The sequence below is a fragment of the Pelodiscus sinensis genome, chromosome 17 (genome assembly GCF_049634645.1).
Source record: "Pelodiscus sinensis isolate JC-2024 chromosome 17, ASM4963464v1, whole genome shotgun sequence".
NCBI classification, from domain to species: domain Eukaryota; kingdom Metazoa; phylum Chordata; order Testudines; family Trionychidae; genus Pelodiscus; species Pelodiscus sinensis.
Window position 1 is genome coordinate 34,732,972 of NC_134727.1, and position 13,811 is coordinate 34,746,782.

The following is a 13,811-nucleotide window of genomic DNA, read 5'->3' on the forward strand; positions in this document are numbered from 1 at the left end:
CATGTAGATGGTGTCATGAACTTTCATGGGCACAACCCACTTCTTCAGATGAACGGAGTTTAAGGGGTCAGTCCAGTTCTCAAATAAAGACATCCCTTCTTCCTGCTGAATATAACTCGTCTTCCAGTAAATGGATAATAGATCTGTGTATCTGACGTTCTTGACCCTGTCTACCATATATTTTAGAAACTGTGTCTGTCTATCTGTTTTTCTGTCTGTGTGTCCATCGGTGAGTCCCTTTGTTCAAGAACTCCTTCTAAACAGTAAAAGCTAAGACCACCAAATTTGGTATGCAGATTTCTTATAACTTAAAGCAAGGTCAGGGTTTAGTTGTTACAGGACAATGGGATGTGCCTGGAATTTGATTGCTTCTCATAAAATGGAAAGGGGGGAGTCTGGTAGGAGGGACAGTTATACTACAGAATGACCACGGGGGGCAGCAAAGGGCCAGAGATGGGGACCGGAACAGCTACAGTCTCATTGGGGCAGCAGGGGGCAGGGGTGGAGAAAGGGACTGCTATCTATTATATAGCTGGAGGTTTAGCATCTGGTGCATGTGTCTGAATTGCACGCTGGCTAACCTAAGACATTTGCTACTTGGGAAAGACACCATGTGCTTGTGGATGCTTTATGCTCTTAATAAATAATCCTAATAACGAAGGGCAAGTTTCAAAGTCCTTACTCCAGCTTTACTTAGGCAAACTCTTACCGAAATCATTAGAGCTTTAACCCTGAGTAAAGATGAAGGGCTTCAGGATTTGGCCCAATTATAAAGACTTCCTTCCTTTGTACAGTGGTCACTCTGCATGACATGGCTTGGCCTTATTTTCTTCTGTCCATGTCTCTTGTGGCCTGGGCCACCAGTTATTTTGGTTTATATTGCTCTCTGCCATTGTACCAGCTGCTGGATGAGATGCCCATCCCTTCCTGCAGCTGCTAACTACCACTGTGGAAGTGAGGCATGCTTTGGACCATCAGCAAGGGAAAGGGTGTGGACCAGTGTAAACAGCAGATGGGCATTATTACCCTCCCGGAATGTGGAAGGTTGGGTCATGTGGGTTATTCACGAGGTGTGTAAATCTAGATAGGTGAGAATTAAACCATCCCAATGGAAACACAACTATGCATAGTTATGAGCAGCTCGCGCCAGCATTTCTAGAGGAGACGACAGTAAAAACAATGTGTGAATAATTTGAAACCAGAACTTTACTCAAAGCTTTGTGCTTATTTTTCTGCTCTCAGAATATCCACAAAAGGTGCGGTTTCCACAGGTGTGATTATTATTTGACTGTATCTGACCGTTTCAAAATATGGTTCTATGGAATGATCATAGATCTCCAAGCGATATATACAACAGCAGAAGTATCACCTGTCAATTATTGGACCTGTGTTAGTGAAGCTTATTAAATGGGCTGGATGTGTCCCATACATTGCTTTTGATGTGGAAATGCAGATGTTAATGGCAGAAGGAATTAGACATATCCAGCCCACTTAATTAGCCTCATTAACATGGGTTCTACAAGTGACAGGTACTTCTGTTGTTCTCTCTCTCTCTTGATTTCTGTTATTTCCACTCCAATTCATCTGATGAAACAGGTTTTACCCACAAAAGGTCATGATTCTATATATTTTGGTTAGTCTCTAAGGTGCCACAGGACTATTCATTGTTTTTACAGTTACGACTAACACGGCTAACTTCTTAGAATAGGAAATGGTTTGGTAATCCAAGACCATGGCATCAAGTGCACTATGGCAGTTGCTTCAGCCCTGGTGCATCAGAGACTTTTATACACACTCCCCCAGAAGCATGGGTGATATTTCCACCCTGCAACTGGGAGGTGCGTTTGCAGTCGCAAAGCCAAATCAAAGCTAGCTCCGGTATGGCTACACATTCTGCAACCACCCTTCCTGACTGCAGCGTAGGCACAACGTGTGGGTTACTCCACTGGAGCCGATGCGGCTGCCCAGTGCATGAAGTTAAACATGAGCAGAAGTCTGCCCGAGATGGATTTATGCAGCGCTGTAGCCAGGTCAGTCCCAGGATAGTTCAGAGACAAGGTGGGTGAGGCGATATCTTTTATTGGCGAGAGAGAGAGGCTTCCGAGCCATGCACAGCTCTCCCTCCATTCTGGGACAGGTCCTCCGGGTGTCCGAGCAAAATACAAGAGTGAACAGACAGTTTAGCATAAGTAGTGCAAAGATCAAACGATCTGTTCGCTCTTGCATTTAGCTCGGACACCCGGAGGACCTTTCCTAGAGCCGAGGAAGAGCTCTGCATAAGCACGAAAGATTCTCTCACCACCAGCAGCTGCTCCAATAGCCGATATTACCTCGCCCCTCTAGATTGGTGTGTAGTATTTGCCCAGTGCAAACAGAATACATCGTTCGCCCCTGTTGCACGGAGCATCCTAGTCCCCGGGATTCTACCACGACTACGCAGCCTAGGACATTAAAGCCGCCTAAACCGCATCATCCCAGGGGGACGATTGTGCCCTCCCACTGTGCCATGCAGAGCAAGCTGCCCAGTGCAGTGGCTGGGCCTGTGCAGTGGCTGGGCCTCAGTCTGGCCCAGCTCCTCCAACCAACAAGAAGGGGAAGCCTCAGGGACAATGGGAAGGCTCCTGGGTAGTCAGTGTCTGATGAGAACTTTTAAAACCCAAATAGCTCCTGACTGGATCCCCTGCTAGTTCTGATTCTGGTGTGAATCCAGAGTCGTCCACTGACTCACATGTAGTGGAATTGAGAAAGTTCCTCTTGTCCATTTTATTAGGTCATTTATTTTGCTTGGCATTTGCCCTTAAAAAACCCCAACCTTCTCTTGGTCTCTTCCCATTGCAATAGATCAATTACGATGAAAAATGATAAATCTCTCATTGGTCTAAAGGCAGGATAAAAGCAAAGGCGGCAATGTTTTTACCCCACTTTGGGGGCCCTTTGATGTTTATGGGAGGCTTCACAGGAGCACATATGCTGTAGGTGGATATAAAAACAATATTTCCTTAGTTTCTGAGCCAGCAAGGTGCATCTTTCACCAGGAGATGAACACCTGGTGGATGTCCCCCTTGATATGGTTCTCTGCTTGCGTGGCTCATCTTGGTATATATAAAAGTACACCTCTGTCTCAGGCTACGTCAACACTACGAGTGTTCTTGGCAAAAAATATGCTAATGAGGGACTTATTTGCGTGAGTCACGATCTCATTTGCATATTTTCAGCTGATCCGTTTTTGCACAAGAACAAGCAGCGTGGATGTTTTATTTTTGTGCACACCCCCTTTTCCCACAAGATCCTTATGCCCCCAAAAAGGTTTACCGATCTTGCGGAAAAAGGGATTTTTGCACAAAAAGAAAATGTCCGCACTGCTTGTTTTTGCGCAAAACCCCAGCGCAAAAACGGATCGACAGAAAATATGCAAATGAGATCATGACTCATGCAAATGAGTCCCTCATTAGCATATTTTTGCCGAGAAAACTCATAGTATAGACGTAACCTCGGCATGGGGGCTCCTTTGTGCCCTGAATGAGGGAGACAAATAGCATACGCATGCAGGTATCTGTGTTGTTTCATAGCTCCCTGGTACACAGACCTGCCCTTCCTCCCCTCCCTCATCACCTGGCTGACATGCCCCATGTCACCATCTCACACCACTGTTGTCCCTGGCCTTGCTGTCACATCATCACCATTAGCAGGTGGACGTTCTGCCCAGCCCTGGACCCCAGCCAGCAGGTTTTGTGGCAGGATCGCCCCTCTCCACCAGCCAGCTTGGAGGCCTGCATCTGTGCTCCCCAGAAAGACGTCACCGCTTCTCCACCCTTGATGGCCTTTGAATAGGGTTTAGGCACAAAGAAGCCTGAGTGTAAAGGGAGGGGCTGAAAAGGCCCTTCCCTCCTCCCCCAGACACACCCCCGGAGGCGGTGTTTATAAAACAGCCAATGAAAACACGGCGCTCACATTGCTCTCTTCGCCCCTCCTAGGTAGCACGAAAGCTGCCTGTTCCCGGCGTGCTGCCCATCATAAAGGGGTCCCTGAGCTGTTATCAGGCAATGACAGTTTCCGCCATCAGATTCCTCCTGTCCGCCAGGAAAGCTAAATAAGGAACATTGCTCAGGCGGCTGCAGGAAGAGGGGAAATGCAGGACATCCGGCCCAGCTGCCAATTTTTCCTTTCCCATGAACCATTGCTGACCTCCACCAGTAAGAACCCTGGACACCAAACCTGGCATCAGGGCCAGTCCTCTTGACTTGGGGGGGTCGCCACGCTGGCCACGCCAACCTCGCTGGACCCTGTCCAGCGCAATGGGCATCTCAGACCCGCTGCCACGGTCCTCGGCTTACCCCCGGGAGGGTCGGCATGCGACACGACGTCACTTGGTGTAGCGCCGCGATGGGAGCTGGAAACCAGTGCAGCTGGATTCCAACACACCAGCTGACCTTCCCGCAGTGAACTGGAATGTCACAGTGCAAAAGTTTAACCCTTCAGCACCTGCAAGCTGTGGGTTTGCCCAGCAAGAAATCAGCGCGATATCTACACCTGGGCATGTCTTTGGCTACTTTAACTCCTTAGGGGCAGGTTTGCGGCTGCTGGTTTGCACATGAATCCCGTGATACTAGTTGAGTCTAGTTCATTTTGAAGCTGTCAGGACCAGACTATGTCTTTCCAGGAGCTGATGGGAGTTCTGGCCAATGCAAGAGTTGCTGTGATTGGAAGGCAACTTCCCCCTCACCCTTTACTGCTCTGTCAATGCTCCAGTGTGAAGCCCAGGAGGTCCAGATGTGTACTATGATACAGTTGCTCCCTAGTCCTTATCTGCTGCCCTTCTCACAAATATCACCAGGGGTGGCTACAGCTTTTCACTAGTCAGCATAATTTCATCACAAAAAGGGCATTTAGTTCACAGTGCAGGGGTAGAGGAGAATGAAGATTAATTGTATTATTATTATTGTAACACAGAAGGGGAAACAGAGCAAGAGCCAAAATCAGAAGAGATTTGATGTGTCTATGCTGGTTTAAACCATGCCTTTTCCTGTTGCCCTCCTTTGTATGTTAAACCAGCTTGGATTCATTCTAGACTCCCTTAAGCCACGTCTGCACTAAACGGAAGATTGACGCTGCCACGATTGATCTTCTGGAGTTCCATTTAGCGGGTCTAGTTAAGACCCTCTAAATCGAACACAGAGGGCGCCCCCCCCCCCCCAGCAGGCAGAACTCCTGCCTCTGTAAGCAGTAAAGTAAGCCAATGGGAGCGTTTGCTCCTGTTGACCTCCTGCTGTGGGGACAAGAGGGAGACTCAAACCAAGGTACACTGACTCCAGCAACGTAATTAACGTAACTGGAGGTGCCTATCTTGGGTAAGTCAGCTGCTATAATTCACTTCAGATTTCTCAGCATGTAGATTTCCCCCACTTAGATTCCCTGCATGAAATCATGGGCCCACTGAAGTCAATGGGAATCTTGCCATGGACATCAATGGGGCCAGAATTTCACCAACTTTTCTACACCACATGCATCACCTTGGAATTTAGCCCTAAGTATTAAGTGACTTGCCAAAGGTCCCAGACCATGGCAGAGCCAGGCTCTGAATGGAGGAGTTCCTGCCTCCCAGCCGCTTTGATCTCTCCGCATTTCCATTAAGGCTTGTTATGTTGCTTTAACAACGAGACGCTGCAAAGGGGCAACACCACTTTACACTGAAAACGTCGTAACAACTCTGACCACAGAGGAAACACACTCCTGGGACTAAGCCTCCACATTAACAACTTGAAATAAGCAACAAAGGTCTGAGCTAGCCAGAGGCAATAAAACCCTGGGATTAATTTAACCCGTCGCAAGATGCCAGTGCAGCTGCAGCCGCATTTCTTTGCTCATAAAGGAGATTTTATGATTCCAGATAAGAGCCAAGGGAAAACTTCTGTCCCAAAAAGCAGACTGTGCCATGACGCTTGCGGACACTACATGCACGGTTGTTTTCTGCTCAGCACTAGGACAGATGCTACCGACTTGGGATGTTTGTCTGAAGAAGCAGCTGCAGCAGTCAGTACCTTGCATGTGACCTGCATGCTGCTCCCATCACAATGTTTTAATGAGTCTTCTGATGGGATCCTCGCCCCCCCTCCTCCCGTCGGCCAACCTAGGTGGAGATTGTCTCAAGAGGCCCAGGAGCTAGGCACTGGGCAGCTAGCTTTCCGGGGCAGCTTTGGAAAATCTGACTCACAAATTCGGAGAGGAATTGAAAGAAGGGGCAGAAACCTCCTCTGCAGTCACCTCAAGATAAGAACAGCTGTACTGGGTCAGACCAAAGGTCCTTCTAGCCCAGTAACCTGTCTGCCAACAGTGGCCAGCACCAGATGCCCCGGAGGGGGTGGACCGAAGACAATGATCAAGCGATTTGTCTCGTGTCATCCATCTCCAGCCTCTGACAAACAGAGGCCTGGGATACCATTCCTACCCCTGGCTAATAGCCTTTTATGGACCTAACCTCCATGAATGTATCTAGCTTCTCTTTAAACTCTGTTATAGTTCTAGCCTTCACAGCCTCCTCTGGCAAGGAGTTCCACAGGTTGACTATGTGCTGTGTGAAGAAGAACTTTCGCTTATTAGTTTTAAACCTGCTACCCATTCATTTCATTTAGTGTCCTCTAGTCCTTATATTATGGGAACAAATATAAAGATCAGTCCGACGTCCACTGGCTTGGGCTGTCTGGTTCTCCCCGCCCACAGACTCCTCCTGTTGATCCCTCCTCAGAGTGGACACTCTATGGAGGTGCACCCCAGTAAGTGAGCTCAAACTGTGCTACCGCCACAGCTGGCTCACACTTCAGGGCTCCCCCGATCACTGGGCTGATACCGTGGGACTGTCTCAGCCCTGGGGTCTTGTGGGGTTTCCCTATCCATGGAATTCCATGCAGGATTCTTCCAGCAGGGGGCACATGGTCAGGTTCCTGTCCTTGGGCTGTGATGGTAGAGTCCCTCCCCCAGCAATAGGTGCTGTCTCTGGTCACAGGAAAGACCCCAAACTCTTTTAGCAACTGCAAGAGGGTCACATAAAACTGCCACCTGGAAGCTTCCCCTCTGAACTCTGTCTGGGTGGGATGTAACGGCTGGACTCCCCCAAGCCACAGTGAACAAAGAGAGCAGGATGGGCCTTTGAGACAGCCCCTGCCCTCAGCCCCTGCAGGCAGAGCTGTGATCTCAGGCTTAGGAGGAGATGCCTGTAAGGGCCTTTCACCAGATGGATGCTTCACGATCTTCTCCCAGATCCCTGCATCGCATCATCTGGAGAAAAATGAGGCTGCATTCCCCTTCTTGAGGCCCGTCCGCAGCCCACACTGGCCTCTCTGCAAGGTTCCTTCTGCACTGAGCTGAGAAGCAGGGGAACAGATTGTGCACTCCCGTTACACACGGGGCTTGTCTGGGATCTGACTGCCAAAGATACTGTTTGGAGAGCGGGAGATGGAGGGCTCCCTGCACTGGCTGACTCAGCAGCAAGGGGAGGTGCCGAAGATGCTGCAGGCCTTCCAGCAGGAGAGATGGGCTCTACTGGCTTGGCAGGCTGAGAACAGAGGACTTTATAGGATTTCCTTAAGGGACAGGTGGAGGTGCAGCAGCAACGCTGCCACAAACTGGTGAATCCTGCCGGGGGGAGGAGGGGGCAAAGGGGGCAGATGTCATGCACCCTTCAGGGCTCAGCTTCTGTAAAATGGAACCTGCCCATGACCCCGATGCTTTTTTGGGCACTTTTGAGCGTGTGGCTCTGGGTGGGACAGGACACCCTGCGACTAGCCCCATAATTCTCTGGGGAAGCACAAGCAGCATATATGATAGATACCCAGGCTGGAGATTATGATGTGGTGAAGGCAGCCATCTTGGACAGCCTGGAGCAGTGCTGACAAAAGTTTTGGGCAGCCCGGTGGACAGGGGATGTGTGGCCCCGGGTCTTGGCAAAGAAGTTGACAGACTGGGTTACGCAGAGGTTGAGGCCTGGCACCCAGCTGTGGAGGCAGATTATGGGTCAGGTAATCCTCAGGAAGTTTGCACAGGGCCTCCCAGCTAGCAGGCAGGTCTGGGGGGCAGCGTGGAAGCTGTGGTCAGACTAAGGAATATGCAGAGGGGGAGTTCCGCCCCGAGGGAGAATCGAGCCCTGCAAGACACAGAGAGAGGGAAGAAACCCATGAACAGCCCCCCGGGAAGCCAGTAGACAAGCAACGTAAAAACCACAAGGGAGCCCCTGGTCTCCCAGGACAACTCGTATGCTGGTGTTGTGGGCAACCGGGGCGTAAGAGCTGTGACTGTCCAGTGATGGACTGCAGCGCCACAGAGCTGGACCGAGGCTGGGGCGGGGGGTGAAGAAAGAGAACTGGGTTAGCCTGTGAGGGTGGAGAGAAAAGTCCAGAGAGGTTGGTGGAAATGGCTTCCGCCTGCTCCCTCGTGCAAAGGCACATTGGCTTATCCATGGAGATAGGAAGTATTATCCCATGGCCCGGGTATCCCTGGAGGAGTAGGGAAAATTTGCCTGGAAGCGGGTGGGGGTAGTTGAAGAGTTGCTCTACCCTGTGGTCCTAGGGGTGGATTGGAACCCTGTTCTGAAAGGAAAGGGCACAGGGTGGGGACCGAGGGAGAGGGAAGAACCCAAAGGGAGGGGGCCAGGCCCCTAGGGGGTGGAACCTGGAAAAGGGGGGTCCTCCGGATCCCAAGATGACAAAGCAAGAACCCCTAGGTAATCTAGCTGGGGTCAGGATCCTACAGGAGTCCCCCACATGGGCCCACCCAGTGGACGGAACCCTGACGATGGGGAGGAGAGGCCGAAAGAAACCCCGAGGGTGGAAACTAAAAAGGGAAGGGCCAAACTCCGATGGACAAAAGCCTGGAGCTGGCGACTCGGGGCAGCCTGGGAGTAGTTTGCACTGCAAAGGAACGTCCAGTGCGACCTGCCCACGGCTGTGATTGGCGTGATGACCTCTGGGCGGGGGCGGACACGTGTGGCAGACCACCCCTTACCCAGTGCACCTTTTGTGGCCGGGGGATGCCAGAACCCCAAAAGGGTGAGCCTGGGGACCACCCTGGTAGGAAGGGACAGTGTCCTCAGAGTAAGTCCTCATCTACGACGCAGGCGAATGGTTAAGGAGAGGTTCCCCACAGCAGTCAACAGGTTGGCCAACCTCTCAGACATTCCACTCCAACGGACGCCATTACGCTGACCAGGCCCACTGACCCACTCAGAACAGTGGGACGACAGCCCTACACAAGTCCAGCCAGGCTGTGTCCATTGCCATCGGGAAATACGCCGCACTGCCCCAGATAGTCCCTGTTGTGGCAGTTTAGATCTGTCAGTGTCCAATTTACCACCTTAGAGCGCTCAGCCTGGCTTCTGAGCGTTGCAGTGAGAAAGGAGGGTCTAGAAATCCTAATCTGCGAACTGACAGTCATATGCACTGAGCCCCACCTCAGATATCTCCCTCATTTAACAAGCCGTATCCATCGATCGGGTACCAGGCCAACGAGTGTCGGATATCAGCATGGATAGAACAGACTAGCTCTGTGTCCCTCCTTTAGGGAATACTCCCATTTCTAGAATCAGCCTCTGCATTTGCCCACAATTCGGAGGAGGATGCTATTTGTCTAAAGGGGGCTAATGCGGTGAGGCGTTTGTGGACACTTCCTGTGGTTGTGCTCCTCCACTCCAGGATACCCCTGGTTGTAGGTAGAATCGAGAAATAAGCCACCGGTTCCTTGGTAGAGTCCCAGGGTTCATATGCACATTCCCCTGCTTCTTGGCCATAATATGTAGCCCTCAGACAGCACTTGTTGGGTTCAAAATGCTGGATAAACATTAGTTAATTACACCCACACCTCACACCAGTCTTCACTGGGCCAGAAACATCCTACCAAAGCCTTCAGCACTGGGAGGAGAGGAGAGAACTTTAGGAACAGCTGTAAGATGCTCTACAGGTTGCCACCCAAAAAGTTTGGCCGGACAGATCTGCTGATACACTGCAGCTGGGAAGCGGATGCCCGCAGCAACAGACCAATGTGTTCTGCACCACCCTGACGGGCTCTAATGCAGCAACATTAGACCAGGACAATCCTCCCTGGTAGCACATCCTAGCATAGGGTGCTCCCTGTGCCAGGGCAGCCCATTCCCTTCTATGCCTCTTAATGGCCCCTTATTTCAGAGTGCACGTCAGCCCCGCAAAGCTGCCATTAGCGCTCCCTTTATTACAGGCCAAGCACCACGGCAATGGTGAGTCACGAAGCAGAGGTTATAAAAAAGCTTATTTACGATCCAGAAATTGATCCTCTCTTGTTTGAAGCTTCCTGTGCTGCTATTTACCATGTGGTCTCGCTCAGATGTTACACTGCACATTGGGGCAGTAGCAATCAGGGCAGTAAACATACTGGTTCCGCACCTGCCTCATCCTGGCAGTGCCAGCCTAGCACCCACTGCATCCCAGCCACCCTATCCCCATGCTCCCTCCATCCTGGCAGCACCAGGGTGTATCTAGGGATAAAACAACAGTCGAGTGGGCTTCTCCCACCCAAGCACAGCCCAGAACGACTGTGCTGGCCCAGAGTGATTCACAGTTAGATATCCCCACCAGTTCCACTTCCATCACATTGGCACCTACTCCATTCTGAGCTCAGTATCCTTTGTTCCCAGGTGCACCCATTGGACCATTCACACGAGCTAGGATCAGCGTTCCCACTAATTTTTTCCATCTACATGTGGAATGCATTTTGTTATATGCACTGAGGCGTGTGTGGATGTGCACCACCAGTAGAAACGTGCTGCCAACTATGGGCACTGTAAACACTCTACTAATTAGCCGGGAGGCACCTGAATCGCTTCTGAGCGTCCACCCAAATGCTCAGCTTACATGGAACACTGGCCAGGACCATCTCCCAGCACAAGCAACCGAGGGGACAGTGAGTGGTTCTGTTTCAGGCGGGGAGGTCAGTGGTTCCTGTAAACCAAGCACTTGGGCAGCCACCCAGGAGAGATTCAAATGTGGCTCAGCTGATTAGAAGAGCGCCTACAGCCAGCAATGGCTGTTTCTAGTAGTGGTGCACATCTGCACATGCCTTGGTGCACATAAAATTTATTCCATGCATGGATGGAAAAAAATAGAGGGAACATTGCAGGAGGAGGGGAACTGTGCAGCTGTGAGCCTCTCTAGGTCGTGTATCGACCTGACTTTGGACTCTGGCCATGGGACCAGAGAGGGACTCCACTCTGCCAAAGCCACCCCTGGCACTCCCCAGAGTGCTGTTCACAGCCCGCCGAGCTAGCGAATTAGTCTTGGGGGAGGCAGGTGCTGGCCGCCCATGGAGGCCGGCCCAGAAGGGGTCTCATAATGCACTTACAAAGCACTTTTCCTCAGCAGAGCGCGACACAGACATGAACTAATCAACAACTGGCATTCGGAAAAGCAAATAAACAGGCCATCAGACTGCTCCTTCCTCCCAGTTGCCCAGACCCAGAGCTGGAGGTGGACAGATGATGGGGCTGAGGCTGTCACTGCCCTGTGCCCCATGGTACAGCCCATCCCCATGCCCATCAGTGACGGGGCTACAGGTCAGCCGCTAGCCCACAGGGCCCACCATGTGCTTGCTGGGCACAGGCGAGGGTAGAACGGGGCCAAACATTTTCAAAGACCAGTCAAGTGAGAGACCCGCACCCCTGGAGAAGGGCCAGTGCAGGGCCCCAGGGGTCGGCCACGGAAGAGGGCTGATCCCACCCATCTGCTCCATCGGCCTGGGGGTCAGAGCAAGTCTGTTCCTCCAGCTCCTGGTGCTCCAGGCTGGGGGGGGGGGGGGGCACACCCCAGGCATGGCTCAGTGAGGGGTATCCTTCGCCTAGGAGCGCCCTCTGCTGGCCGGCCCAGGGACAGACTCCGCTCCTCTTGGCCAGGGCTTGGCTCCAAGGTGGGCCAGCTAAAAGCAAAGGGTGGCCCTGGGGGATGCAGACTCCAGGGGAGTGATGGGGGGCAGGGAAGAGGAGCAGACTGAGGGGTGGTTCTGGGGGGGGCAGTAGCAGACGGCCAGGAGGAGTCTGATGCCAGGGCCTGATGGGGGCAGGCTCCGGGGAGGGTGAAAGGAGCGGGGACCTCGGAGGGGGAGGGAGCGGACCACCAGGGGGTGATGGGGAGCAAGGGGCAAACGCCGGGGAGTGCGGGGGAGCAGAGGGGCAGACACCGGGGGTCGATAAGTGGCAGGGGGCAGACGCCGCGGGGTGACAAGGACCGGGGGCAGATGCCAGGGAGCGTTGGGGCAGACGTCGGGGGGTGACAGGGAGTAGGAGGGTGACGGGGGGCAGCAGACGCCGGGGATCGATAAAGGGCAGGGGGCAGACGCGGGGGGGGGGGAGAGGGAGCTGGGGGGCAGACGCCAGGGAGTGTTGGGGGAGACGCCGGGGGTCGATAGGGAGCAGGGGGCAGACGCGGGGGGGGAGAGTAGGGACCTGGGGGGCAGATGCCAGGGAGTGTTGGGGAAGACGCCGGGGGTCGATAGGGAGCAGGGGGCAGACGCGGGGAAGAGGGGGGGAGCTGGGGGCAGATGCCAGGGAGTGTTGGGGCAGACGCCGGGGGTCGATAGGGAGCAGGGGGCAGACGCGGAGGAGAGGGGGGGCAGGGAACGGGGGGCAGATGCCAGGGAGTGTTGGGGCAGACGCCGGGGGAGCTGTAACGGGGGGGGGGCAGCAGACGGCCGGGGGCCAAGGGGAGCGGTTACCCGAGCGCCAGACGGGCAGGGCTCACGCCCACGTACGAGCAGCGGGGCTCCCGGGCCGGCAGCAGCGCCCAGGCAAAGCCCCCGCCGGGCAGAGGCTGCGGGCAGAGGCTGGCGCGGAGCGCGCCCAGGGCGCAGAGCGCAGCCCGGCTCCGGCACCCCCTGCCCTGCCCAGCCCGGAGCCCAGCCGCGGGGCTGCGCTGGCGCCTCACCTGCCTCCGAGACGATCCGGATCCAGAGCCAGAGGGACAAAGTGCAAACTCTCTTCATTTCCAGCGCTCCGTGCCGGGGAGGGGGCGTCGGGAAAAGGCCGGGGCTGGAGGCGAGGCGGAGCAGGGTCCCCTCTCCCCGGGCCCGGGCAGGTCCGCGCTGGCTTCAGGCGCAGAGCCCCGCTGAGCTGTGCAGCCGCCGGCTCGCAGCGCGCTGGAGACGCTGGCCCCGTGCGCAGGGGAGGATCGGGCCCCGCTTCCTTTTCCTCCCTCCGCTCCGGCCAGCGAGCCCCGCGCACTCCCGCTGCACCGCGCTCTGCCAGGAGCCGGCGGCGTGTGCAGGGCGGGGGTGATGGGCAGAGGGGAGGGGAGGAGCAGGGTGTGGGTGTTGGGGAGAGGGGACCATAGGGGGCGGGGAGGGGCAGGGCAGAGGGGCTCTTAGGAGGAGACGGGCCGGGAAGGATGGGGTGACAGACAGAGGGGGAGCTGAGGAGGGGCAGGATGGGGTGTTGGGCAGAAAGGACGGGAGTCGGGGGAGGGAAGGAGGAGGAAGGACTCACTGATTGTTTTCAATTGTTTGTATCCTTTCCTCCCGGGCTGGCCCGAGAGGGACTGATGGGTGTTAGTGTCTGTGCTGTCTGATACCCGCTGGGGGCTGCAGCCAGGGGGCATTTCACCTGGGAGCTGTCAGGCACACAGAGAGGCAGCCCTACCCCAATGGGCACACCTGCTCTGCCCACCTACACATCTTCACAAGCCCTCAAAAGCCCATGGCTACCTATGCCCACGAACAGGAACACAAGAATGGGTGCATGGCGAACACAAGCAACTGGGTGTGCAATGCAGGCATGTGTGTGCATATATACTATACACCCAGACACA

The 13,811-nt window shown here is 54.1% G+C and overlaps 1 protein-coding gene across 3 annotated transcripts in view; it reads right to left on the bottom strand.

Moving 5' to 3' along the window:
* The window catches only part of FLT4 (fms related receptor tyrosine kinase 4), a 110,866-nt gene extending 97,561 nt beyond the window's left edge, over positions 1–13,305 (bottom strand). For 2 of the 3 annotated variants that reach the window (XM_075900532.1, XM_014581164.3), the window contains exon 1: positions 12,933–13,305. In XM_075900532.1, coding sequence (XP_075756647.1) covers positions 12,933–12,990 — 58 coding nt within the window. In that variant the 5' untranslated portion in view covers positions 12,991–13,305. The remainder of the gene's footprint in view (positions 1–12,932) is intronic. The other variant, XM_006138225.4, reaches the window with a different exon arrangement.
* Between the last annotated feature and the right edge of the window lie 506 nt (positions 13,306–13,811).